Source organism: Hylaeus volcanicus, chromosome 4 (assembly GCF_026283585.1).
Source record: "Hylaeus volcanicus isolate JK05 chromosome 4, UHH_iyHylVolc1.0_haploid, whole genome shotgun sequence".
In the NCBI taxonomy this organism is placed as follows: domain Eukaryota; kingdom Metazoa; phylum Arthropoda; class Insecta; order Hymenoptera; family Colletidae; genus Hylaeus; species Hylaeus volcanicus.
In genome coordinates this window covers 21,556,654-21,581,896 of record NC_071979.1, presented here as the reverse complement: position 1 = coordinate 21,581,896, position 25,243 = coordinate 21,556,654, and the positions used below count along the sequence as shown (strand labels likewise).

Sequence of the window (25,243 nt, the reverse complement as noted above, 5' to 3'; positions counted from 1 at the left end):
CACTTTAATACGATTTTTCAAAAAATGGAGTTAATCGATTTGTGCAGCTCAATTATGATTATGAATCAATTATAAAAATAAAATCAATGATGAATTTAAAATTATATTTGCCTGGATTTACTACGTTCAAATATTTGCGAATGATAGCGTAAACAACAAACATAATACACGAGGTAACGTAAATTTCGTAAACAAAATTTGTTGATACTGTTATTTGAACATCGATAGATTAATCAAAACAGAGAATACAATTAGTTTCCTTTGTGGTAAACCAAAATATGATGCAACGTTAATGACACCGTGGAATACCAATGTTAAAGTTACTCTCGTTGTAAAATGATTTGTAAATACACGCAACCGACGATGAGGACGCGTTGTGCGAACGAAGCGATCGCGCAATGAAACTGAAGAAAATATTTTCACTTTCCCCGAATCTCGTTCGACACGCGACACGAACTCATTTTCCGCGTTGGGTCTGCTCTATTGTTAAAATCATTAACTAATGTTACGTCGACAATATTTACAACGAATTTCATAACAACGTCTGACAAACTTATGCGTCATCAATTTATAAGTACTCAGACAGCAATTGTCATCGACACGTACTTTCATCGATAATATGTTTCCGACAAAAATTTGTTTGTAAATTGAATCTATTTGGCATTATAATACTATCAATCGGCTTAATCGTCCGTTCATGTGACAAATTTGACGTCATGAAATTGTATTATAGATCAAAATTCGTGTCGATGAATGAACAATGCCGAAAAATTAGTGTCGATGTATGTACATATACGTTGACAACCCGTAAGGTCCTTCAAAGTCAATATAGGATAAACATTATCGGTAAAAAATTGTCAATGAAACGTTCGTTGACGATTTTACGCAGACTCCGCCGTGTCACCCTCGCGATTTATATACATTGGCACGCGCATATGTTCGAAACGACCTTGTGATTTTTTACTGGAGAAAAATATCCGTCGAAGAGTGAATGTACGCAGTTATTATGTATATGTGTGTGGTAGAAATTCATAGTTGCCTACCAATCGCTTACGAGAAAACGGGGTGCACGTTTCGTAATGGGAAACGGAGATATGCATCCCCTCTACGATAGTCTGTATAACGCCACCGAGACGGTGTTTTTATGTTCGTGGGTAACCTTGAGGGATGATAAAAGAATCTATTACAATAACACGTGCCAAGTAAAGTGTACCTTGCGATAAGCGAATCTAACTTTGTTACACGTTTATTTTCTTATGACGTTTATTGGACGTTTTTTCGCGCATTCGTAAATGATATAGTAGAGAAACAATAAAAATCACTGCTCTCTGTACAATGACACTGATTTTTACACTTACTTTTACATTTCCAACAGCGTCGCGCGTTACCGTGGTTTCACGAGATTTCAGGATCGACGGACGTGACGACGTATGTACACAAAGCACGCGTATAGTCGGACGATTAATTTCTATTCGATAGGACAAACGTGTTTACGGCATTTAAAGGGAAGTTGCTTGAGGCCGGGCGCTATTCGTAGAAGTACACGTTGCGTTCGTTTAATCGTTGAACGGGCCTGCAGTTTAAGAGGATAGGACCGTCCACGGAGCGGAGTTTTCGAAATTGCGCAACCTGTATCGAAAATCAATATTGACAATATGAAACAGAATAAACTCGAATAGAATGTTACATAGTTGTTCGTATCGTATCATTCGCGAATTTACATGAATTATCGGCATGGAGTACCGGTCAAATTCCACATTAAACCCTTGTGTAGAATAAATTATTATACTGTGGATTGATATGCATTGACTACTTTTTAATGAAATTAAATGAAGTTATTTAAAGATGAGAAGGAGATATTTATTCATAATTAAAGAGAGAATATAGTTTGCTTTTTCTGCTAGCATGAGTTCATCTATTTAAAGGTTATTCGTTAACAAACGAGTATCGTTATCTACATTATTATTATTAGTAATAAAGATCAATAGTTAATAATAAAGTGGACTATGATCGATCCATCTGGCCAATAACTATTTTTTTAAGAAAGATAATGAAATAGATTATTTCACGAGTACAGTGAAACCTCGATAGTTGCATAAGTACGAATTTCGATACTTGCACTTTCCTCCACCGTTTTCAGCAACTATCGAAGCTCCACTGTAATCGCTGCAACATAATACTGTACTTGGAACGAAGATATAGCGATCGGCTCGGGTTGTACGATCCAAGTGACGATTTCACTGCAGGGAGGTTGAGTAAGAGAGCCACTGTACATATAGTAATGCTTTTCGAAAGGTGAGAGAATCCACTCCAGAGGGAAGGGTGGAATGTGGGACTTGGTGCCAGGCTGAGCAATTCGCCATAAATTTGTTACTATGTGATCCAAGTAAGGATTGTCAGCATTCGTAATCTGTAAACGTAGACACATAATCAACGAAACTGACTGGGAACTAGCCTAAACTGGAAAGCTGTGCCTCAACCTTCGTCCTCCCCACATATTGTGTCAAGCAATTACCATCTTCGGAAGAGAATCTTCAAATAAAGATAAAGTCAAAAGATTTCGCGACGGTATTCAAAACACGCCTATAAAATGGCGTAAAGTTGAGAACGATGGAGGAAGATAAATCATTGTTTAAACAAATATAAATTTAAAAAATATACGCGAACTTCTAGATACGATAAAATATTTTAAGTACGTTCTTTGCTTTTAGAAAAAAATTGTTCAAACTTTAAACAGCTCAAACCTGTAGTAAGATAATTATTATAGACCTGGAAAAAGAACGACACGATCAGCATGGCGTCGCTGGCTTTTTCAGCGATGGCTTCCGACGGTGAATCAAAGTTCCGACTGATGTGACACACTTGCAGCTCCATAGGAAAACGAACGTAATCTAAAGTGTGCTCGCTGCCTTCTCCGTTCGACTGTCCCCAGTGAAATACCATCGAACAAAAATCGTAAATGTTAGTCAAGGTTCCTCCTTGAATATGCGGCCGAGACGAGCTTCTCCACATTGTGTTCACTATCACTGGAAGTAGCATAATGTAACGTGACGTTGTGCATTTTTTAAGGACACAATACTACTAATTCCTAGAGATAAATTCGCAAAAACCAACGAAAATAATTTACTGACGATACGTTCTGTAGTATATAAAAGTAATTAGTGCAGTGTAATTACAATATAGCACGTCAAGTATTGGGTTCTGTCAGGATTGTAGTTACAAGTAGAGTATAGTAACGATATAGAACGCTTTTTACGTGTATATTATGCTAGTTATGGCTAACATGAATAGGCTATTGGGTCGTACGAATCAATAGAAAAAATCGCACCGTTATTTCCGTTATTCGCTATAGTCATCGATAATGGTCCTTTATTGTAGCCAGTCCATCGAAGAGGCTCCGATGGTTGCACGACAACAGCCAGCCGAGTCGTAATGTTGATTGGCGACTGATTGCTGCCATTACTGGCCGGATACAACACTTTCCACACGTGAGGACCATTGTGCTCCGAGTAGCCAAACGAGAATTTAGGGAAATGGCACTCGGTTTCCAGCCACGGGAATAATTGTGTCCAATCCAGAATTTCGGTCAGCAGTAAAACTTTAAAAATTTGATTCGTGATAACGAATGATTCAGTGGTCGGATATATTTTATTTCGAATAAAAATCTAGATCAGAGTTTCTCAAATTGGAGGTATAGTTAATAGAATTAGTACTTTTAATACTATTCGATGAAAAGAATGGGTTAATAAACAAGAAGGACAAGTTAATTAGTGTTCATATTGAATAAAAATTATTGAGACATAAATAGGGGTTGATAAAAACTTCTACTTTATTCATGGACTCCTCGAAAGTTGAAATTTGAGAAACGTTAATCTGGATAAAATGCATACTTCAGTTTATACATGTATATTTCGTATATGAATATAAAGATATTGCTCGACTTACAGACGAGAAGAATGCTGCTGCACACTATCATGAATTCTGACACAGAAATATTAATCATTTTGAATCGTTTTATAGAGTCGATGGCACGTCACGAGCTCCACATACAGGAATTTTACTTGAAAATTTTAGCAACGTATCAAACTGATCCCCTAATTAATCGAGATACATTAACCAGAAACGGGAGTATCAAATGTGATTTATATGAAGACAACTTCAAGCGCAACGGACGATTTAATTGTTCGAACCTGGACGCGAGCTGATCGATGTTGTCTTATTTCTGACGAATAACGAAAATTAAATGTTTAATATGTGAAACGAACGCACGCAAGATTTGATAATTTATCTAAATTGGAGAATAGTCATAGGACAGAACAAAATTATATATTTTCACGGATATAGCGAAAGCTATGAAATAAAATGCAGTGTGCGGGTGAGAATTGTTTTCATCGATTAAAATGTAACTAAGCGACATGATTATTTTATAATGACCTTCTCTAAGGCGACGGTCGAAAATGGGGCCAGTCTCCGGTCGACATCGAGGAGGACAAAGCTGTCGGAATTAAATTTCCTGCGCTTGTTATGAGCGGTCATTGGAGCAAAGATGGCGAAGCAAAACTGCGAAATACTGGCAAGACGGGTAAACGAATGTTTGGAAATTATTTTTATTGTCGTTGGAATGAACTCCACCAGTTCCACAAATATTGTAACATTACTTACGATTATTCTTTGGCTATTCTTTCTTATTAATTTTATATACCGTTAGACGAAATCTATATCTGTATTTATGCATTTTACAATATTTATTTGAATTTATATTATAAAGAGAATTTTAAAAAACAATATACATTATTTCATCGCATTTCTGAACTTTTTGTTTTATTTGTACAATAAACGGCTCATATGTTTAGTGTCACATTGACATTTGTAAATATTCACCAGCTCAAATAACCCTTGCGGGAAAAAAGAGTCCAGTGACAATTCGAGGTGGCCCATTGTCAAACGACGTGTACGAGTTGTCGGAAGTGGTGTTTCGATGGAGTTCTTCGAACTGTAAAGGCGCGGAGCACACCTTGAATGGCACTTGGTTCACAATGGAAGCCCAAGCAGTACATTTCAACCAGAGATACGAGACGATCGAGAATTGCTGGGGCAAGAAAGACGGACTCGCGATCTGTTCGTACTTTCTGCAAGCCTATCACATGCCCGTCTGGGACGAACACCCATTGTTTTCGAGGATCACCGACAGCTTGTGCAACATCATCCAGGCTGACACGGTCACGAAACTGCCAGCAAGTATGGCCAAGACAACATTTTATTTGCTGCATTACTATGTATAATCTTTAAATGCTGAAATATTTTGTATTTTGCAGTATTATGCTCTATTTTACTAGTTTATTCTAAATTATACTTGATTTCCCTGTAATATGCTATATAAGTTTTTATCAATTTGTTTATCGTAGATTGCTTGGGCTGGATGAGACAGGCCTGCCAAACACCGGGTTACTATAATTACCTGGGATCCATCACGACTTTTCCATTCCACGAGTGCGTCACCTGGATCGTTTTTCCCGAACCAGTTCGAATTTCCGAAAACCAAGTGAAGTTGTTTCGAATGCTGTGCGACAAGCAAGGCGCATGTATAAAAGAAAATTATCGAGAAGTGCAGAAGCTAAACGGTCGCGTAATTTATTACGTCAGCTGAACCACGTCTATACTTGTAATTATACATTATCTCGTCTGGAGTCACTTTGTTCAATGAAAAACCATTGTGTATATCAAATTTAGTTGTATAATCAAAGTCTAATGTACTAAGAATATCTGGAAAATACACGAAATGCGTAATTGCCGCTACTGTTTTATCTTCTCGAGGTTTTTGACTTGAATACTGAGAAGTCGTAGGGATAACCACGAATCTCTTAGACAAGATCCACTGCACACAAAAGGGAATTTAAATTTTCGAAAAGTCATATTGTACCGTCATACATGCAGCTCGTAACTAACTTCATTTCAAAGATTACAATATGTAGTAACTAATACATTTCGTACACATTTCAATTACTCTACAAAACTTTTGGCTATACGACTAAAAATATTCAGAATAATTTGTAGCAAGTATCTGTGGTGATTAAAAACATGTCGACAAAAGGGTCGAGCAGGAGATCAAAGAAATTCTGTTAGTATAATGAAGAAGGTTATCTCAGCTTGCATTAAAAATAGTTGATTTCTGTTGTAATTATTAATCTTGAAAGCTTCGAGGAGCAGTGGGTTATTTTCAACATCGTCATCGGGACTACCTAAATGGCGACAATCGCCAATTGATTTATGCAAGACAGCCACGTGGACTAAAAAATTTCCGCCATTATATCTGACCAACTATTGGTCAGACGAGGGTTCGGCTACGATGACGAATACGGGCAAAACAGGTTATTTCGAAGATTTTCTACTGAAGTAAAAAGTTCCTAAAAAGAGAAAACAATTGGCTAAATCAATGGACTTATTAATAAATAATTCTTCTTGTCAATGTCAATGAGTCACACTATTTATTGTCTTTATCAAATTTTAAATGGCTCTAAAGGAGGATACTTACACTACAAATTTTCAGTCAGTATCGAGTTTTCGGATCGAACACTGCCTTCGATGAGAGGTGGTCCATTGGACAACGACGAATTTCAGTTTATGAATTTGCAATTTCGTTGGGGCGCTGAAAATTCACTAGGTGCCGAACACTCTGTAAACGGTATCTGGTTAGAAAGTTCCCCTTGTAACCTGTCATTTCCCCTACATTGCAATATTTCAGATTCCACATAAACTATTCGATACAGGTACTCCATGGAGGCACAAATAATGCATTGGAACACCCGTTATGGATCCGTGGAAAGGTGCTTCGATAAACCAGACGGAATTGCGATACTATCGTATCTCATGCAGGTAGGAATTCCGATTACAATTCATGGAATCAATTTGCGCTTAATACATATTCGAATAGGTCGTTGGTTGCCCTGGAATCCCTGATAATCCCTCCCTGTCACCGATCACGGACAACTTGTCCAAGATCAAGATCATGGGGAGCAATACTACAATTCCACCTGGTATTAACTCTGTTGTAATTTAACCCATTCACTGCCAACTACGAGATGTCTCGTAGTTCAAATTGATTCCAATTACTCAAGGGATAAGTTTATACCCTTTTGAATCATGAATTACTATTTTTACTTAGCACAATTACTGCTAACTTTTCTAAATTGTCCAGATTGTCTCCTCTGGATGTTAGAAGCGTGCATGGGTCATGGTTACTATACTTATCCCGGTTCCCTCACTATTCCCCCGTATAACGAATGTGTCATTTGGATGATTTCGTCAACTGTAACGAAAATATCGTTTCGTCAGGTACTTCCAACTCGAATATTCTCAAACAACGTATTACCCACACGATCTCCCAGGACCGTGGAGATTACTTTTCGTTTTCGTAACAGATAGATGCATTTCGAAGTCTCTACGACGCCAGATTGGAGCATATATTAGAAAATCACAGACAGCAGCAGCCTCTTCGTAGAAGAAGAATATTGTTCGCCACGGACAAAGCAGTTGCGTGAAAAATTGAAAAACCAAGTAGGAGGTCCTGTATGCAGTGCTAGCGGAAAATGGGGAAAAGCAAGCCGAGCTTTCATCTTTAAGCTTAACACGGCGAAAAATGTAGCGGCATCTCTCGGCAAACCGTCCAAGTTTGTTGTGAAATAGTTCCCGAGCTTTTCCGAGCTTTCCGACAGCACTACCTGTATGCTTATGTTATTTATTTATTTCTGTAAACGTTTCAAAGTTGTATTCGAATCAATACAAAGAATCCCACTCAGCTGTTCGTATGTTTCTCAAATGTCACAGTAAATCATAACCCTTAATTATGTAATACAAACAACACTCTCCCATCATGATTTCCGTAAAAAAAAGATAAATTTTCAAGTATGTTTTGACTAATGTAAATTGCATTTTAATCTATTTTCAGCGTACATCGAAACAATGTCAGGATACACAGGTTTAATCGGTACAGAGAAAAAGGGAACTTTCAGTTTTTGGTTAGTTTAAGTCAGGCGATGCATTTATATTTTCGTGATCTTTTCCAAGGCTTACCGACCACGGGACAATCTCCGATCAATTTAGACGATAGGTTAGTACGAATGCGCAGATATCCTCCTCTTGTTATGAATGGACACTGGTTACAAGATGGAGAAGCCCGTTTGCTGAATACTGGCCACACTGGTAATTCAATTGGAATATCAATTTTCCATAGACTAGATGTATCATAAAAATAGAAAATTTAGGTACTTTCAGTGTTGTATATAGAATCCATTCGCTGCCAACTACAAGATGTCTCTGTTACCTTATATCACTTTTTATTATCAAAATTAAAACGTAAATTACACATCTGTATTAAATCTTGGGGCCCAAGGCAAAACGCTTTCAATTTGCCTGGCAGTGAATGGGTTAATCCAGCTCGAGTATGGATTAGATTGATTCCTTTCGCGCAAATAGAAAATCATCAACGTACATTTCCATAATTAGTGAAAATATTTCTAACCGGAGATCGAATTCCATCCACGATCAGCGGCGGGCCTCTCGCCAACGACGTGTACGAAATGGCCGAGGTACATTTCCATTGGGGCGAGGATAACTGCCGTGGCGCCGAACACACGATCAATGGCACCTGGTAATTAACCGATAGACTCCCACATCTATTTACAATAATTCTCACTAGCTCGAAATCGACAAGGTACTCGATGGAGAGTCACGCGGTGCACTGGAACAGGAAATACGTGACTTTCGAGGAATGCCAGAGGCACAAAGACGGCATATGCATTTTGGCGTATTTGTTCTTAGTATGCAGCTTTGGTATTGCGTTCTTAATCATGTCTCAATATCGCTAATTAAGAATACAAAATTCTTCAAACATTCTGAAAGGTACAGCCGACCTGCTGCGGTTGTATCAACCCGCAGATGGAAAGAATCACGGAGAACCTGAAGTACGTTGTCGATGCTGATACGGAGACGAAGATACCACCCAGTAAGTGATGATAATAAGAAGATATTGAAACTGTTTAATTGAGCATAGAAGCTATTAGGACAAATATTCATTAAGAATCGAAGATTAAATTTTCTTTAAAAAATTTTTAATAGACGTTATTACTTCTTCTAAAAATTCTGGTTCATTTTGCAAGCAGATTTCCGTTGCTACAACTGATCATAAATGAACTTTTACTACACAAGCCTTGATAGTACACGCGTATATTACAAAATGTTTCTATGTTTCTTCTAGACTCCCTAGCGTTTATGCGCTGTGCAACCTATTGCAGCAGGTACTACACATATTCAGGGTCGTTCAACATCGGCGATAATCCCGAGTGTGCCACTTGGATTGTATTTCCTGTTGTTACCCCTATACGACCCGACGAAGTAAGTCGTTGCAATATTATTAAAACGCGTATCTGATCGTGGAAATTTGTAGATCGACTTATTCCGAAGACTGAGGGACAAGGATGGACAGTGTATAAAGGCGAACTGGCGGGAAACGCAACAACTGAAGTGTAGGAAAATATTTTTAGCGATATCTTAACGTAACGTCGTCTGACACAAATTTTCAAGTCATCGTATCTGTCAATCAGCATAAGAAATTGCTAAATAAAAAATAGAAAACGCCGAGGAAATAATATTAAATAAAACTCTGTTGCTGTTTTTAGTTATGTACAGTTATATACACAGGTATACCCTAGAACCACGAGCGCATAATTCGCGGGATCTCTTATTCATGAATATAAGGACACACGTGACGCAAAATAGAGGGTACAATTTGAAAAATTTCCTAAATTCGAATTCAATTATCTTATTGTACATACTATCAGTTTTATTTACAATCAATAAATACCACGTGACTTCAAACGGCAATCACCATTGCCTCCCCTCCTACAAGTACCTGAAACTTGCTCTCCAAACTCTCCAAAGCTCAAAATAAATTGCTCCCAATGCTTTTCATTTGTCACGTTCGTTTAAATTGTTAAATGAATCGATAGCCGCGCATACTCGTTCGACGATCACTCTCAAAAGCTCGTGAATTCGAATAAAAAATATCTCCCCGTACGGTCCATCGTCAACCACTCCAGAGTTCCGAATATTATCATGAATTCGAACGCTCTCCGTGGGAGAGTTTGATCTTCTCTCACGATTGACACGCGAATTGCCGTTCCTCGCGAACCCTTGGGACCCGTTTATCGCCCTCATGCTCGTTTCCGACACGGCGACAACAGTTTCATTAACATCCTTCTCGAAGCAGGCTCTCCACGCGTACTCGCTCTCGACTTCGAAACGATTCAGAAAAGAACACAGCAAATTGTGCACAGTTTCGTGCTTGCCGTATTCGACAGAGGCGAGCAGAGCAGGCTTCAAGCACTCTTTATAAATATCGCTGAATCGCGTCAGCGTGGCGTGCCTGCGTTCTGGTTCCTTGATCCTCAACAACGTCTCTCTAAGATCCTCCAAGCATAAGTTCCAACGCTGCTCGCTCTGATTGGTCGCGTTTTGGTGAATCTTGTGAAACTCGGCCACGAGACTTGGGTGATAGTAGCACACGGGGTTCTTGATCGCGAATACCTCCGATTCCAGAAACAGGCTTCCATAGGAAGGCCCTGGATGCTCCACACAGCGCATGTCCTCTATAATCTCGTTTATCGTCTCTCGTATCGTCGCGTCTCGAACGCACTGATCCAAATACCCGTCGACTATCATTACAGGATTGTTTTCTAGAGCTTGTATGTCCATAGTCTCGGCACAGCCGCTTAGTCGAATTATCAATGGCGAGGGACACAATTCAGGGTCGGTCTTCAGCCTCCACAGTTCGCTGGAGACACCTGGGGCGCGTGGCAGGTACCAGACTTTCAATTTCACGATTTGACCTGGAGGAATAGTCTCTTTTGTCTTGTTGAAGAAGAATGAACTTATTCGTCTTTTCAGAGGTATAGCGTCAGGCCTATAGGCAGCGTCTCTCCATTCGTAAACGATTACACGATTGCCTCTGTTCTCGAGGGTGAGTTCCTTCTCTTGTCTCCTGTCTACTTGCGAGGCGAAGGACAAATTCCACGTGATGGGATCAGTTGGTCCATCTTCGAAGGCAGATCTATGCCAAGTTATGTCTCTGTCTTGAATCCTCAGGATGACTGCCTGATCTCGACTTACTGGTTGATCGCAGTTGTTATCCTCTTCAGTGTCGGAAATTGTTATAGGTGGGACTCTTGGTTCTTTTTTCTTCCGTCTCGGACCGTGACCTTCGATCACCAGATGTCTAGTTTCTGGTTGTTTAGGTACTATCAACCTAATTTCCTTGGATAATTCGTTTTTTCTCTTCAGGAGGTACTCGCTACGCTCCCATAACGGTTCCTTCGACTTCAAACCAACGAGATTCTTCTCTTTTTCTATCAACTCTGGCAAGTCCACGTAGGTTAGCTCCGGGAGCAGGTTGAGGTCCTTCTTGGTTGGCGTGATGGTGATGTCTGGCAAGCAGGGGTCACGATTTGGTAGCGCTTCCGGAGTTCTCCAGAATTCTGGCCCACCTCTGAACTTGTCTGGAACCACTGGCGCAGGTACGGTCGCATAATCCATCACGTTCCTGGTTTCGATCAGTGGTCGAATTTTCTCGCAGGAATTCAGAAGTTGATCATTCTGGTGACGTCCGGTGGACGACTCGATGTGTTTGTATTGTTTACTTCGGTTTGCTAACCATTTTCTCCAGTTGACTAGACGAGCGTCTTCCGAGAATCTTTCTCTCGTGAACATGAGGTTGTCATGCACGGACGCTAGCCTTTGCACCGGTGGCTCCCATTTCGTTATGCCTTTTGGCTTACCAATTTTACGTGCGTAATCCATGTTGAGATTGCGTAGCTAAAATTGAAATTGTATTTGTCCAGAACCCGCATGAACGTTGCTGTAGGGAAGTTGCAGGCGACAGTTTCACGAGCCATCTGTTGTAACCGACTATGAAAGATCGAACTGAGATGTGAACCTAAATTTGTATTGACTTGGATCGTTATGAAAATTTTTTATGGAGTATGGAATGTAAATTTATGGAGTGGAATGACTCCCTATACTTTTTCGTGATACCCTTTAGCTATTTTTTATTCCACTGATAAATGTCGATAGAAACGTACGAGGCTAACCTAGAGAATGCTAAATTTATTCGAGGCTTAGCTTCCACCGAGGGTGACTTGGAGTCTCCCATCGATTTGAATATTAGTTCTATGAAAGTGATCGAACTGAATCCCTTGGAATGGCCTAACATCGATGTGGCCCCAAGGAAACTGAAAATTACCAACACAGGACACTCGGGTAGAGTATTCGACGTTTACCTATTTTTTTGGAGCGATGGTGAATATTGTGTTGGTCAACAGTAGTCATCAGTGCAAAATGGCAACAGGAACGACCGTACATCCGCGGTGGACCTTTCGCGGAGAATTACATTTTTTCCCAAATTCATTTCCATTGGGGAGAAAACGAGATGAATGGGAGTGAACACTTCATTGATGGTGGAAGGTTTTTTATATATTTTGATTTTATTACACGAAAAACTACGTTCACAAAATAATTTTCTGTGTTAAATAGAATTTATTGAAATTTCTTTCGAAGCATGCCAATGGAACTCCACGCAGTGCACTTCAAAAGCGAATACGAGACATTAGACACGGCTCTGCGACGACCTGATGGCGTCACTGTTTTGGTATACTTCTTTAAGGTAATACGACGAGTAAAGGTGAAACGTTTACTTCGTTTCGCAAAGCTGAGCGATTTTTATTAAGCTTGATATACAATTAAAATATTATTTTGTTCTCGTGCTTAGTTACAGAACGAACCAAATGAATTCATGGAAGAAATAGTAAAGAACTTGGCTGCTATCCAATCCGCGTATTCGTCTGTTCGCATAGTGCCTATGAACTTAACAAATATTATGAGACCCTTTAAAGAGGATTACTTTTTGTATTGGGGCTCGATAGTGACGATAAGCAATGTACACAAAATTCTCTGGGTAATCAGTAGAGTACCCATAGGAGTTTCTGCTGAGCAAGTAAATTTATGCAACTGTATCGTTACTTTATTGGTACTCAACTAAATTACCTGACTAAAACATTGAGTTGTTTAAGTACTTTATATTTACGAACGTTAAAAATAAAAGGATTGATTTTGTAGCATTCAGATAGTTGTTGATGTAGTCTTTTTAACCAACTTCGAAAAGGAGGTTACTCAATTCGACATGTAAATTTCTTTTTAAGGGATTAATACATATTCTATTCGCTTAGGTTGCAGAATTTCGCACGTTAACCGATGAAAGAGGCACGCCTATGCTATCGAACATACGCGCATTGAAAGAAAGACAAGGCAGACACATCTTTCACGTTTGTCCTTTGGGTTCACTATACGCTTCCCTTTTACCACTTCCACGAGATTTTCCATCCAGCGAAACAGACAAACCTAACGATACTGCGAACGAAGCTTCCAAGGAAAACTGATCATTTCTTTATATCAGACGTCGTTAATAAATACTGTAAGTTGTAAGTTAAAATCAAGAATTAAATGATTAAAAATGTTTTGTGTCTCAAGTAGATTATTTTCTGCGTCTTCGAGACCTCCTGATCTTCTGCTTCTTGAGATCACAGTTAGGATATAAGGACGCACAATCGGCTCCACCTAGGCCTAGAACGGAAGCTTTCACGGAATCCATCATTGCTGACCACGGAGATCCTTTCAACACTCTGCTGGACATCCAACTCATTCCCAAACTGGAAAGCATGATTTCACGGTTATTGAAAGTATGTATTTTTCTTAAAGTTCTACGCAAGTCAACTGTATGAAGCTTCGAGTCCCTTTCATACTGTCTTTAAACTAAACTAGACTTTAATACCATAAAATTTTTAGATATTTTGAATATATTAAACCTTCACAGTGTTAAAATCTGTCAAATGTGTTAAAGAAGTTTGTTATTTTGTTAGAACACCCCATACCTAAGTAGAATTACAAACAATACTGAGATATGCCATTTTCACGCAATTCACCTCCAAACTGGTACCCAAATTTTCCGTGCATCCTTAGTTTGCGTCGAGTGTCGATTGTCCTCGCAGAGGAATCTGCGGAGGCAATTCCCAGAATCCATGTCAGCGACCAGAGCAGCTTCGATGGACCTCAATACGTTGTAAGACAGCTCGTTCAACTCCTCGTTGCTGGCATACGAGAATGGCAAACCGCCAATATTCCTCTTGAAACGTCTGCCGGTGGTTACCATTGTAGCAGTGGTCGCGTTCATGCCATTCTGTATAAGAAAGTGTTAAAAATAAAAATGAGTTTGCCATCGAGTTTGCTCGTGAATTGAGGGATTTACAGGGACCTCATCGTACCGTAGCGTTCATTAACAGTTGTATGATGAACATCCCGAAGGCTAGAAATGCCAAAGCTGTGAGTGCAATCTCGAAAAAGTCCTTTATCGAAAGTTCGTTTCCCTTTCCCTTGTGGTAGTAGGGTTTATGGTACTCCTCCTCGTGTTCGTGATAGTACGGCGCTGTGTAATAGTGTTCCTCGTGTATGGCGGGGAAGGATTCAGTGTGATGTAAGTAATGGTCCCCTCCGTGACCATAACCTTGATGACCGTAATAAAAATTGTGTCCCGAGGAGGAAGACAGCATGTGATCTGTTTAATATTTTTGTTTAGCGATATTTTAATCGCGATTGAAGGAATTCGTTATTTTAAATGGAGAGCCGGAAAGATTTCTTTACCATCATCGTGGCTTGGTTCGTAGTAACCCACTTTGCCTGATGGCAAGGGTGCCTGCATCGCATACCCCGTCACTTCCCCATCGAAATCATCCATATTTCCGTCTCGGATTCCTTGCATTTTGTCCATCTTCTTGTGGGGAATGTAATGGCGGTACACGTCATCCAACGTGGTCCTACTGTATAAGTGAAAACGTTTGCTATGAGAATTTTAGAGATGGAATATAGAGGAATGAAATTCTGTTCAGTATTGCAGATGAATTGTATCAGTCTTTCGTGTTAAGTAATTTGCATTGTATATTATTTTTTTACCATAACCTCGGAGCACTTACCGTTGCAGCCATTTTTTATACTTCAAGCTTCCTTCGTCTGCCAACATTTTGTCGTGAATGGTAACGTTATCGTCGTCCATTATGTCTTGAAATTCATTATTCTCTGATGTGCTGAGTCGCCTCTTAACTCTGGGCGAACTCATCAATTTCACGATTTCCTCGGCCATGTAACCGTGGCACAAATATTCGTTCATCCTCTTTCTAATAAAATTGTATATGTATAAATAACTAAAACTACAAAACTTCTTTTCCCAAACTCTACCCGTTCACTGTGCTGGCTTAAAAAATATACTAACGCGACATAATTATAATTCATTGAATTAATCAAGAAAAGAAGGCACAACGTTGACTTTAATCTCACCTGTGGTAGTCCATTTTATCCAAAGCATTGTTAATGGACCCGTCGACTGTTTTATTGTCGAGGACTATCGACGTGCTCCTAGCTACTTCTTGATCCGCGAACAGGAACGATCCAGGCAAAAGATCCACCGAAAGTATATCGTTTTCGTCGATGCAAAGCTCGTTACCGTCGTCGAAGCACTGTTGCCCGGTACTCGAGAGCATCATCGTCGAAATCGAAGCCAGCAACGCGATAGGGTGGATTCCCTTGAAGAAACTCATTTGAGAACTCGACATCTAACTTTGCACGATGAGGATTTTGTCATAACGCACGATGGCCCGAAGAAGACTGACGAAACGGAGACACGCTCCTGTAACGAGCCATCCAACTGCTAGAAATAATTGCTTTAACTGTATACGCGCTTAGGTGGCGTTAACGAAGATTTAAAGTAACTGTTGGCTCTTAAAAATGTGTTTGACATACAAGTAGTAATCGGTATTGTTGTTTGATGCCAATTATTGAATCGATAAATGCATTCTATTTATGTTTATTGTACGCAGATGTTTCTATCAGAAGGTGCTTTGGACTTCTTTAATAAAATGAAAATATTCTGGGAAAATATTTAGAGGAACGATATGACATTATGAAAATTTTCAAAATATGTACAAAATTTCTTGCATCAGAGGAACCGAAAACCTCACGGTTAAATCGTCAATAACAAAATTGAATAGGTGCTTGGAATAATTCTATTGACTGGTGATGAAATACAGTTACCTGCAACAATTTGCAGCCTCTTACAGAAATTTATTAAAAGGCTGAAACAAACAGCCCACATGCAAACAAATCGGATTACCCTATGTACATATTTGGACTCGTGACTAATCCAGCACCAGTCGGCGACACTACCAGCCGATTTACACGTAATCCGACACCTATGATTAAATACCTTTATTAAAAACCACTTACGCTGCTCTTATGAATGTTTTAGAAGCGGAGGGTTTGCTGGGATGGATGGGGATGGGTTGGCGAGATGAGGTAATGGGGGCTTTGTTCCCTTGGGAACTCGCTCACCTGTCTAATACCTCACGAGAGTGGCTATATCTGCGCCCATACCAATAGCGGCCAGTTATACATGGAGCTTACGGAAAATTAATCGCTCAGTTTCCAAAGAATTCTCGCAATCTCTTTAACCAATTCGTGTCGGACCATTTCGATGTTAAACTCAGTAATATCTCGTGAAATGTTCCTTTCCCTTATCAAATATTTCTATGCTCGTCGTGGAATATTATAGAAACTCTAACATATAAATATTATATATACAAAAATTATAATATACCTATCTTACTTATTTCTAGTCAAATAAGAAATCATTATTTATTTAATTGCGTATCACTTTTGCGATTGTATTAAAAATTATATAATTGACGAGTTTCGGTAAGATAAAGAGTATCTCACAGATGCAGCATGCAACGAGGGTGTGGCGTCGATAGATTCTCCGCGCATGAAAACCTTCCACGGCAATTTGTGCACGCGTTAGTACACCCTTCTTTACGCAGGTGTTTGATTGATTGTTTCAATTATGTGGCGCAGCGTGCATCAAACGTGAAAGTAAACTCCACATCAGGAAAAGTACTCACCGCTCGTGCGGGAACTTTACCAGGCGTTATGGCAATAAAAGAGGAACATTTTTGTCAAACCTAGAAATACATTCATATCTACTAACCTAAATTCTTTAAGGTATTTCGTTATTTTTCTTTAACATTCTTTCATATCCTTTCCCTTCGCTTGACAGTCCCAATATCAACTTCAGCAACTTACTATTTATTATAAAAGTTAATTAATACATAAACGTACATCGACCCAATTTCAGTGTTGAAAGATAAAAGAAAATTTACGCGACAGAGGGTCAATCAACGGAAGAAAGTCGTGAATGTTAGGTCCCGTCGCGAACGCGAATTATTTGCCGATGTCTTTAAAAGTGCGCGACAATCCTTCCGTCGAATATATGTTGAAAGATGTTTTAAGGGCTCGTAATGGTTTCCTGGAAGTAGCATGGATGCTTGTCCGTGAAATACCGTGTGCGTCGACCATGTCGTTACTTCCTCCTTTCACACCTAACGAAAAGGTGATGCACGGCATTTCGTTTCACGTACACGAGGCTCAATATTTATTCTCGTCACTTGCACGCTCAAATTTCTTAAGAACGCCCTGTAAGCCACATACAGAGATCGCGATATCGTTCACAAAATCATGACGATGTGTACGAGGATACTATTGTCGATTCTTCGATAGGATTAATACTTAACTTAGAAAAAATGTTACAGAAAAACAAAAATTTATGTACTTGATTTCACCACTTTCCCATACAAGTTACGTAATATCTTTTTGTAAAATACGTAACACCTTGTGTGCAAGGGCAGAGTAACCGGACATTGGCGAAGGGTGAAATTGATGATACCAGTCCACGATAGAAAGCACTCACAATCGCCATTGATCCTTTTAGCAGTATGGAACCGAATGGATTTTTGGTGTGCGAGGATGAACATTGAGATTGGCCTGGTCTGTCCGGAAACTGATGGTTCCGGTATCCACGGAAATGCTCGATACTTGAACCACGTAAACAGAAATAGTACATTGTAGCTCGATGCTTCTTATGACCGACCATTTGCTGGACCAACCAGAAATTCTGACGAGTGTTAAATAAATGAAAATAAGGAGAAGATTCTTAGTATTTATTTATCGAGGAATATATTTTATTCTTAGGTCTTGCGTAATATTATTTTTATGTATGTTAAATAGAGAAGCTTAGACGTATGAGAACGGAAGGCCAAACATTGCGATTTCAAAAACAAACATCCCTTAATTTATCGAACTATAATCCATCAATTTGTTTCGTTCGCAACAAAACTACGTTGCATGAGAGCCACTGTGCGGAGTTTAGTAAACGCGTGAAGAAGTATTTTGCGGTACTTTTTCACGGGCGTTCTTCGTATGGCAGAAGCGTTTATCCGTCGCGAGAGTGTGTGTATGTACGTGATAGAGAAGGAACCATTAGTTTGCTGACATAAAGCCCTGAAATAGAGGGGTCGAAGAAGGCGGACGCTTACGAAGAGCATGCGCTCTCTGGAACCAATCGGAGCTCTGCCTTCTGATCCCTGATGAACTCTTTTTCGGCGGATGAAGTTTGCTACTGCGCACATCATGATATTAAGCGACTACATTCTTAGAAGTGTCCGTAGTGCATACAAGAATGACAACGATAATTCGATAAAACGGAGCCGCGCGACGATCACAGGGGATAAAATGGCGCTATGACGACAGGAAACCACCTGCGAAGGATCTTACTCCATTTTCGGATCATATACGTTTTTGGTACAAGGGAAATATTATTAAGAATTTGTATAGTTTCACCGATAGCTAAATTCGTTCGATTGAGATGAGTAACAGTGTTAAGTACTTCTTGCTCCATTCAGAGTTTCTTCAGAAAAAATAAAGATACATTGGTCATTGGAGCAAGTAACAGAGAATATCGTTTATACATAGAATACACTTATATTTTAAATTTGGGAACATACAGCAGAAAGTAACATGAAAAAAACAAATTACGATATATGTTTAGCTCAGTTGCTAGAAATATATTTAAATAAATTATGTATTATTGTACAAGAATACTCGTAGTCCAATACTCACAAATCATTGTGCATCATGTTCTTTCATAAACCTTTTTTATTATTTCTATAATTCTGATTAGAAACCCTAATTTCCTGAAGAGAATCTAAACCAAAGTTGACAGACTTCTGTACCAATATTTTGGAAAACCGAGTCACTTGTTTTCTCAATATTGTGCATAGCGAAACGAGGCATGAAAATGTTAAACGCGACGGTAAGCACTCTATCGATTTATGAAATGATAGCAAAGTAACGTTAAACCAGTGTGAATAAGCTTTTGACCCCTACTCCGATCAGGTAACAGAAACGAGTGGGGATCCTCGGCGCGAGATGCTCTTCCAGCATCGTAGGATGACCTTCCCTCGGGAGCCGCTGGTGGGGATGTTGGGAGGTCCTTCTGGACCACAGACACGTGCCACCTGTCACACATTTGAACGTACTTGGTTTCGGAACGCTGAGAGGAAGATTAGTCGGAGATTAGACTTGAAATGCCATACCAGAGATTGTCTCTCGCAAATCTTTAAAAATCATTGTCTGCCAGCGGCGCTTTAAACAATACACGTGTCGCAAGCTTCCACGAAAGATTCAACACAGTTGAATTCAGTTAATTTCAGTTGATTCAGTGATCAAAGATGGACGTATCAGTGTATTTAATTAAAATCGCCACCTGGAACGAGGAACCAAAACACTAAGACGCTTTTAAAAGAAGAATCGCGCGATGTAGAACCATTTAGGACAGTGATCGCAAAGTGAACATTAGCCCGAAGTGTCTCTATTAAGCAACTTAGGAATTAGATTAGAGCAATCAAATCCAATGACATTGTCAGCGATGGAGCTGTATCAAAGTCGCAACAAGATCATCGACGAAGTCTACGATCTTCGAGCCCCTGTGCAACGGGATACCGATGAAATCCACGTCGTGGACGACGTCTACGATCAGACCAGAGAGGATCGAGGACGATTCGCCAAGTTCTCGAGTAGTCATCAGGATACGACGGAGTACGTTTCTGATTCTGGCAGCGAGAGTTGCAAGGAGATATGCAGGAAGCAAGTCGAAAGGAAGGACTCGTCGCCTACGACTGTGTCCAGTGCATTCACGATTGATAACATCCTTGGAAGGAACGAGGATCGCGACACGGAGGTATCCTCCAGCTTGAATAATTCTGAGGACAGGGACGAGGAGCAGGATGACAGGGACGAGAAAATGGACGGAAGTCGGTTCATCAAACCCACGGCGATACCTGCCACGCACTCGGGTACGATTTTGGATATTGTAAAGAGTTTATGTTTGAGAGGAAGAGGCTTTAGGATTCTGTTTTTCACTTAAATGCAAATAGTATGGAATATATCAGATTTTAGAGGATTGAACCGTGAAAGTTGACGTCATTTAACCCTTTGACTGCGAAGGGCGTATATATACGTCCTCCAGAAATGAGCTCAGAGAAACGTTTATATTCGTTAAATCAATTTTTAAAAAATATGAGTTTATACCAGGATGTTCCAGTTTATACCAGTTTATTCATAGGATGCGTAGTTTCGAAAATAAAAATTGGAAAGTTAGAAGTTCGATGGAAAAATTGAACTCGAGGAAAAAGATCTTCCAAGTTTTCAATTTTCATCTCTGAAGCTAAACGTCGTATGAATAAACTATAAATATAAAAAAGTATCTTGAAAGACGAAATACAAGACAAAGTATCCTATTTCTTCTTTAAATTCGTATTTTTGTTATTTTGCAGACATGAGTGTGGGGTTGTACGCACCATCTGGATTATCATACTCGGAAGTCACATTTTCAGATCCATCTGGATACTCGGCGACGTCTTTCGCTTCCGCATCCCTTTTATACAATAGCTGGTTTGCTCAAACGAAGCCTGGACAATTATTCGGATTGCAAGGTTAGTTCACAGAACAAGTATACGCTCTAATCGTCTCCCATTGACAATCCTAGAATCATTTAACCTAGTATACTTTAAAGATGTGCATTTTTCTTAAAATGCCCTGTCTGTTGCATTTCATTAATTATCATATTAATCAGATTTCTGCTGGCTTTACAAATTCTTCCTCCTCCTTAATCTCACTTGTTCTACAATATTTTCCCACTTTTCCGACGTAGTCATTATATCGTCACTGTAAAATTTCTCAAGTTTTTTTTATTAAATATTAACTCAAAATCAGTCTCCAGCACGAACTTATGGGATGACCTAATATAATTCGACACGCAGTATAGTCACCATCATTGTGTTATTTACCTGCGACCCAAGAATTATTGTCGAAACTTTCCGCATCCACCCTAAAGTATCAGCGTACCCGGGTGTTTTCGTTTGGACACGACAAAAGACTCTAATTATGCCCTCGCAATAACTTATCGCCATAATTCCATTTTCGCGAACAATAGCGGGAAGAGCAAAATCGGCGTGTTCTTTCTTGGCTCCAGGGAATATTGGACATTACTCGAGGCGTCTGTGGTAACAGCTTTTCGACACGCGAACGTCACATTAACAGCTGGGGTGTTGTATCCCCCACGATTATGGTGCGTTACCGACCAGGTATATAAAACAGTTAGTTATCCGGGTGTCAAAGGTTTTTAATTCCAATAATTTACGTTCTTGTGGGTATCAGGCTACGGAAAGTATACTCTTGTCGAAATAATCGTGTTTTATGTTTGGAGACATTGATTGCATATTTAAATTTTATGGTTTTGAGTCGATTACGGGGCTCAAAGCAGCTTTGACTCCAGCAAATAATGTTTTGAGCAATAATATACATAGTTTTATTATTTTATTTCGTATCGTATGATCTAACACAATGATTAAACAAATGTGTTAATCGATCGAATGATAAATTATTGGTTTTGTGGTAAATTAGGATTGTGGAGCGTGAATACATTTTGTCGGAGATTTCAATCCGCCATTGTTGTTTCGCTTCTTTCGCTACTATCCGCCATGCTGTTAGAAGCCCATTTATCAGCGACGTTACTCTAACCAGCTTCCGTAGATGTGCTAAATGTCTCCGTATACTCGTAAATCTTGGCTCCGCCGGTTTTCGTTCTTCGTTACTGTTTCCTTTTTGGCCAGTAGGTAGTTTCTCGTTTTCTGGGAAATACAAGCAATTCCCACTGCGAATTCGCTCCGATCGATCCGTTTAACCCGTTCGTATCCCCATTTCTACTCCCTGGGTGTTAATTCTTTTTTCTAATGCACGTCAGTCTGTTTAGTGCCAATATTAAAGTCAGTATAACGTAACAAAAATATCTAAACGTTATTAAATTATATTCAATCGAAAAGTTGTATTCAAATATATATGTACTCTTTTGTATTGTTTTATTTTGAATCATGTAGCTGGTACACGAGGAAACATAGAATGTTATATTTGATGGGAAAAATATTACACATCTGCATATTTAAATCTATGATGTTATTTGTAGCGATAGTTGAATGAAGGAATTTATGGCAATGAATGCAACGCAGTCATTCATTCGTCGCAGTCCTGAATGTGCTCGAAAGGTCTTCGAAAAACGCAAAAGGCCTTAGGCAAACACGCGACATCTATTTGTTGGTTCAGAGTGTAAGGGCCGAGCAGCTAACTGAACATTAAACAAAGGGAAAAATTCCTATTTCGACGTGAAATCGTCACAATTTCCAGAATTTCACGATAGAGAGAAACCTGTGAATAGTTGCTGAAAGAATTTAGAAATCAGCGTGTAAAAAAAGTGAAAAGGAATATTAAATTTACTTTCTCCCCGTTTAACAATTAATCGCTTTGTTCCCGTGTCTATCTAGTTTTATTATTTTTGTAAATACTTATTGGGTAGGTTTTCCATTGAAGACATTCTGTAGAAATTTAATTTAATTTATCAAAGACTACCGAAGGGTAAATTATTACTCTGTTAAATTTATTCTAAAAATTTACCAGATTCCAAATATGGTCGAAAATTGACGGCTGATAATAATCCCAAGCAATTAATAATACAATGTTTGCCGAGACCGGCGACGAACATTTCTTTATCTAATTTGTTATACATGTCGGACCTCAGTGTCGTGTTATCTAAATGCGACTAACAACGGTATAATACCTCGTATAACCCCATGAACGGAAATGTGTGGAACTTCTTTGCACCATAATGATAATCGCAGCCAAACGTTCCTCGGCATAAACTGTTTGTCCAGCTCTTTGCCACATTCTGCCTTATATTGACTGTAAGATGTCACACGTTCCTCAAACAATCCCGCATGTTTTAGACACGCTTGGTAACTCTAGACGCGGTCCAATGAGTAGACCGCACCGGAGAAAGTGGTAATTGAGTACAAGCTTACAAAGTTAGCCAAACAATTAAGAGCCATGATTATAATGTTAAATTTTTATTATCGCGGTCGTAAATCTTCGGGAAGGTCTGTCGCGATCAACTGTCAACCCGTCAAACTTCACAGTATAATTAATGCATAACTTCGCTGAAATTCTTTGGTTCGTCCTGCACGAAATGTCTGACGCAATAGCTTTTCTTGGACCTCGAGATTATGCCAGCTGAATTGTTACTTAACAGTATTACCTGGTATCGAACCCCAAAGGACTTCAATTGACGTGAAAATTGATTAATTAAATCTGTTTAAGTGGATCAAAGGGCAACTTCGAATTAATTGTTATTTAAAGATTGGAGCGAATTCAAGCGTCGAGTAAATAATTTAATGATCGAAGTAACACTTTATTATTGTTCATGGTGTTAAAACAAAAGTACATTACGTTTTTCTTGTTTGATATCCCGAATTAATTTGCGCAGCGCCCAAACCGAGCGGAAGGCGGTCCAGAAAGCCAGGAATCGATCGCAAACCCCGCCAGGCTTACAGCGCTAAACAATTGGAAAGGCTCGAGGCGGAGTTTAAGGTATGTTGAAAAATGTTGCAAAATTATTTATCGAATCAAGAGATGAATTTACAAAGATCGTTGTACAAATGAGGACGCTGATATTTGTCTACAAACAAAAACCACACAGACAAACAGGTTTTACAAAGATTGAGAATCTTAATGAAAAATTTGTTAATTAGAAATTTCAAAGGTATTCTCTTTTTCTCATAGATTAAATTTTCCTCGATAAAATTGACATGAAATTTGACATTTTAGATCGACAAGTACTTGAGCGTAAGCAAACGAATGGAGCTGTCGAAGTCTCTGAATCTGACCGAGGTGCAGATAAAAACGTGGTTCCAAAATCGTCGCACCAAGTGGAAGAAACAGCTCACATCCAGGTTGAAGATCGCCCAGAGGCAAGGACTGTTTCCACCCACGTATTTCCCGCCGACGCAATACCCTCTGCTGCCATACTACACTACACCCCTCGTGTTTGGGAATCCAGCGACAGATGACGCCAACGTAAACGCAGCGACGATACCATCGCGACCTATGGTATCATCCCCAGATACAGCCTGAACTCGAATGGATTTACACAACTTAGCCGACCGTGGGTCGAATGACGAACAAGTGCAATAAAAATCGCTATATCAAGAAAAATGAACTCTTTGGGAAATTTTTAAATACTAAATGATTGAATAGACATTTTCTTTAATTTTTACTATGTTAAGATAATATTCCAGAGAGGATCTACAGAAATCTTCGATGTGATTGATTTCACTGTTATGATTTTTCCATAGGCCCCCTCTTTTATGATGATTAAAAAAAAACATCGAAAATCATTGTGTTAATAATAATAGTACATTCAGTCGTTTAGTTTAAAAAATTTCCCAATAATAATGTAGCAACGAGTTGCAAAAACATGTTGCATAACAAAGTTACGAACAAATTTGTTGTATAGCATTGTTTTGTTGTATAGCGTAGTCCTAGCTTCATGAAACTATGATTTTTTTAACGGAGCCATAATCGTGTACGTTTACTTCAGAAATCATTCTTATTAGACGAATAATCGTGTAAACTGTGAATGTTAAGTTACCAAAAATGTACGTAAATATTGTAACGGAACGAGAGATATGTGTACATAAATTGCGACGATGACAAATACAGATTTGTGCAATGAATTTTTTGTTGCTTTGGAAAATGCGTTCTGTGCGTCGGGTGTTTGATGAGAAGAAGAATAATATACAGTTAAAAATGCAAATCCATCCAGGTTTGTTAATATTGTATCAACTATAAAGGACACATCTGTATATTGTTTCCA

At 39.1% G+C, this 25,243-nt stretch overlaps 6 protein-coding genes across 6 annotated transcripts; 4 read left to right on the top strand and 2 right to left on the bottom strand.

Moving 5' to 3' along the window:
- Positions 1-6: 6 nt before the first annotated feature.
- Positions 7-4,019, bottom strand: LOC128875971 (carbonic anhydrase 1-like). The gene is made up of 5 exons (XM_054122035.1): positions 3,946-4,019; positions 3,329-3,598; positions 2,770-3,026; positions 2,186-2,410; positions 7-1,629 (listed from the first exon to the last, which is right to left on the bottom strand). The coding sequence occupies exons 1-5, from the start codon at positions 4,001-4,003 to the stop codon at positions 1,528-1,530; spliced, it is 912 nt and encodes a 303-aa protein (XP_053978010.1). The 5' UTR covers positions 4,004-4,019; the 3' UTR covers positions 7-1,527.
- Positions 3,528-5,782, top strand: LOC128875969 (carbonic anhydrase 7-like). The gene is made up of 4 exons (XM_054122033.1): positions 3,528-4,375; positions 4,445-4,582; positions 4,885-5,238; positions 5,406-5,782. The coding sequence occupies exons 1-4, from the start codon at positions 4,363-4,365 to the stop codon at positions 5,645-5,647; spliced, it is 747 nt and encodes a 248-aa protein (XP_053978008.1). The 5' UTR covers positions 3,528-4,362; the 3' UTR covers positions 5,648-5,782.
- A 296-nt stretch (positions 5,783-6,078) lies between these two features.
- On the top strand, positions 6,079-7,538 carry LOC128875215 (carbonic anhydrase 2-like). Its single transcript, XM_054120603.1, has 7 exons — positions 6,079-6,118; positions 6,195-6,368; positions 6,548-6,689; positions 6,768-6,873; positions 6,932-7,034; positions 7,196-7,332; positions 7,419-7,538. Exons 1-7 carry the CDS (start codon positions 6,079-6,081, stop codon positions 7,536-7,538), a joined length of 822 nt encoding a protein of 273 aa, XP_053976578.1.
- Positions 7,158-9,704, top strand: LOC128875105 (carbonic anhydrase-like). The gene is made up of 8 exons (XM_054120456.1): positions 7,158-7,529; positions 7,946-7,984; positions 8,065-8,199; positions 8,503-8,647; positions 8,711-8,816; positions 8,899-9,001; positions 9,254-9,390; positions 9,443-9,704. Exons 2-8 carry the CDS (start codon positions 7,960-7,962, stop codon positions 9,548-9,550), a joined length of 759 nt encoding a protein of 252 aa, XP_053976431.1. The 5' UTR covers positions 7,158-7,529; positions 7,946-7,959; the 3' UTR covers positions 9,551-9,704.
- Positions 9,705-9,963: 259 nt separating this feature from the next.
- LOC128875214 (MYCBP-associated protein-like) lies at positions 9,964-11,850 on the bottom strand. Its single transcript, XM_054120601.1, has one exon. The coding sequence runs from the start codon at positions 11,848-11,850 to the stop codon at positions 9,964-9,966; it is 1,887 nt and encodes a 628-aa protein (XP_053976576.1).
- Positions 11,851-19,567: 7,717 nt separating this feature from the next.
- On the top strand, positions 19,568-24,506 carry LOC128874878 (homeobox protein MSH-D-like). Its single transcript, XM_054120004.1, has 4 exons — positions 19,568-20,336; positions 20,817-20,975; positions 23,855-23,958; positions 24,196-24,506. Exons 1-4 carry the CDS (start codon positions 19,895-19,897, stop codon positions 24,499-24,501), a joined length of 1,011 nt encoding a protein of 336 aa, XP_053975979.1. The 5' UTR covers positions 19,568-19,894; the 3' UTR covers positions 24,502-24,506.
- Positions 24,507-25,243: the final 737 nt, after the last annotated feature.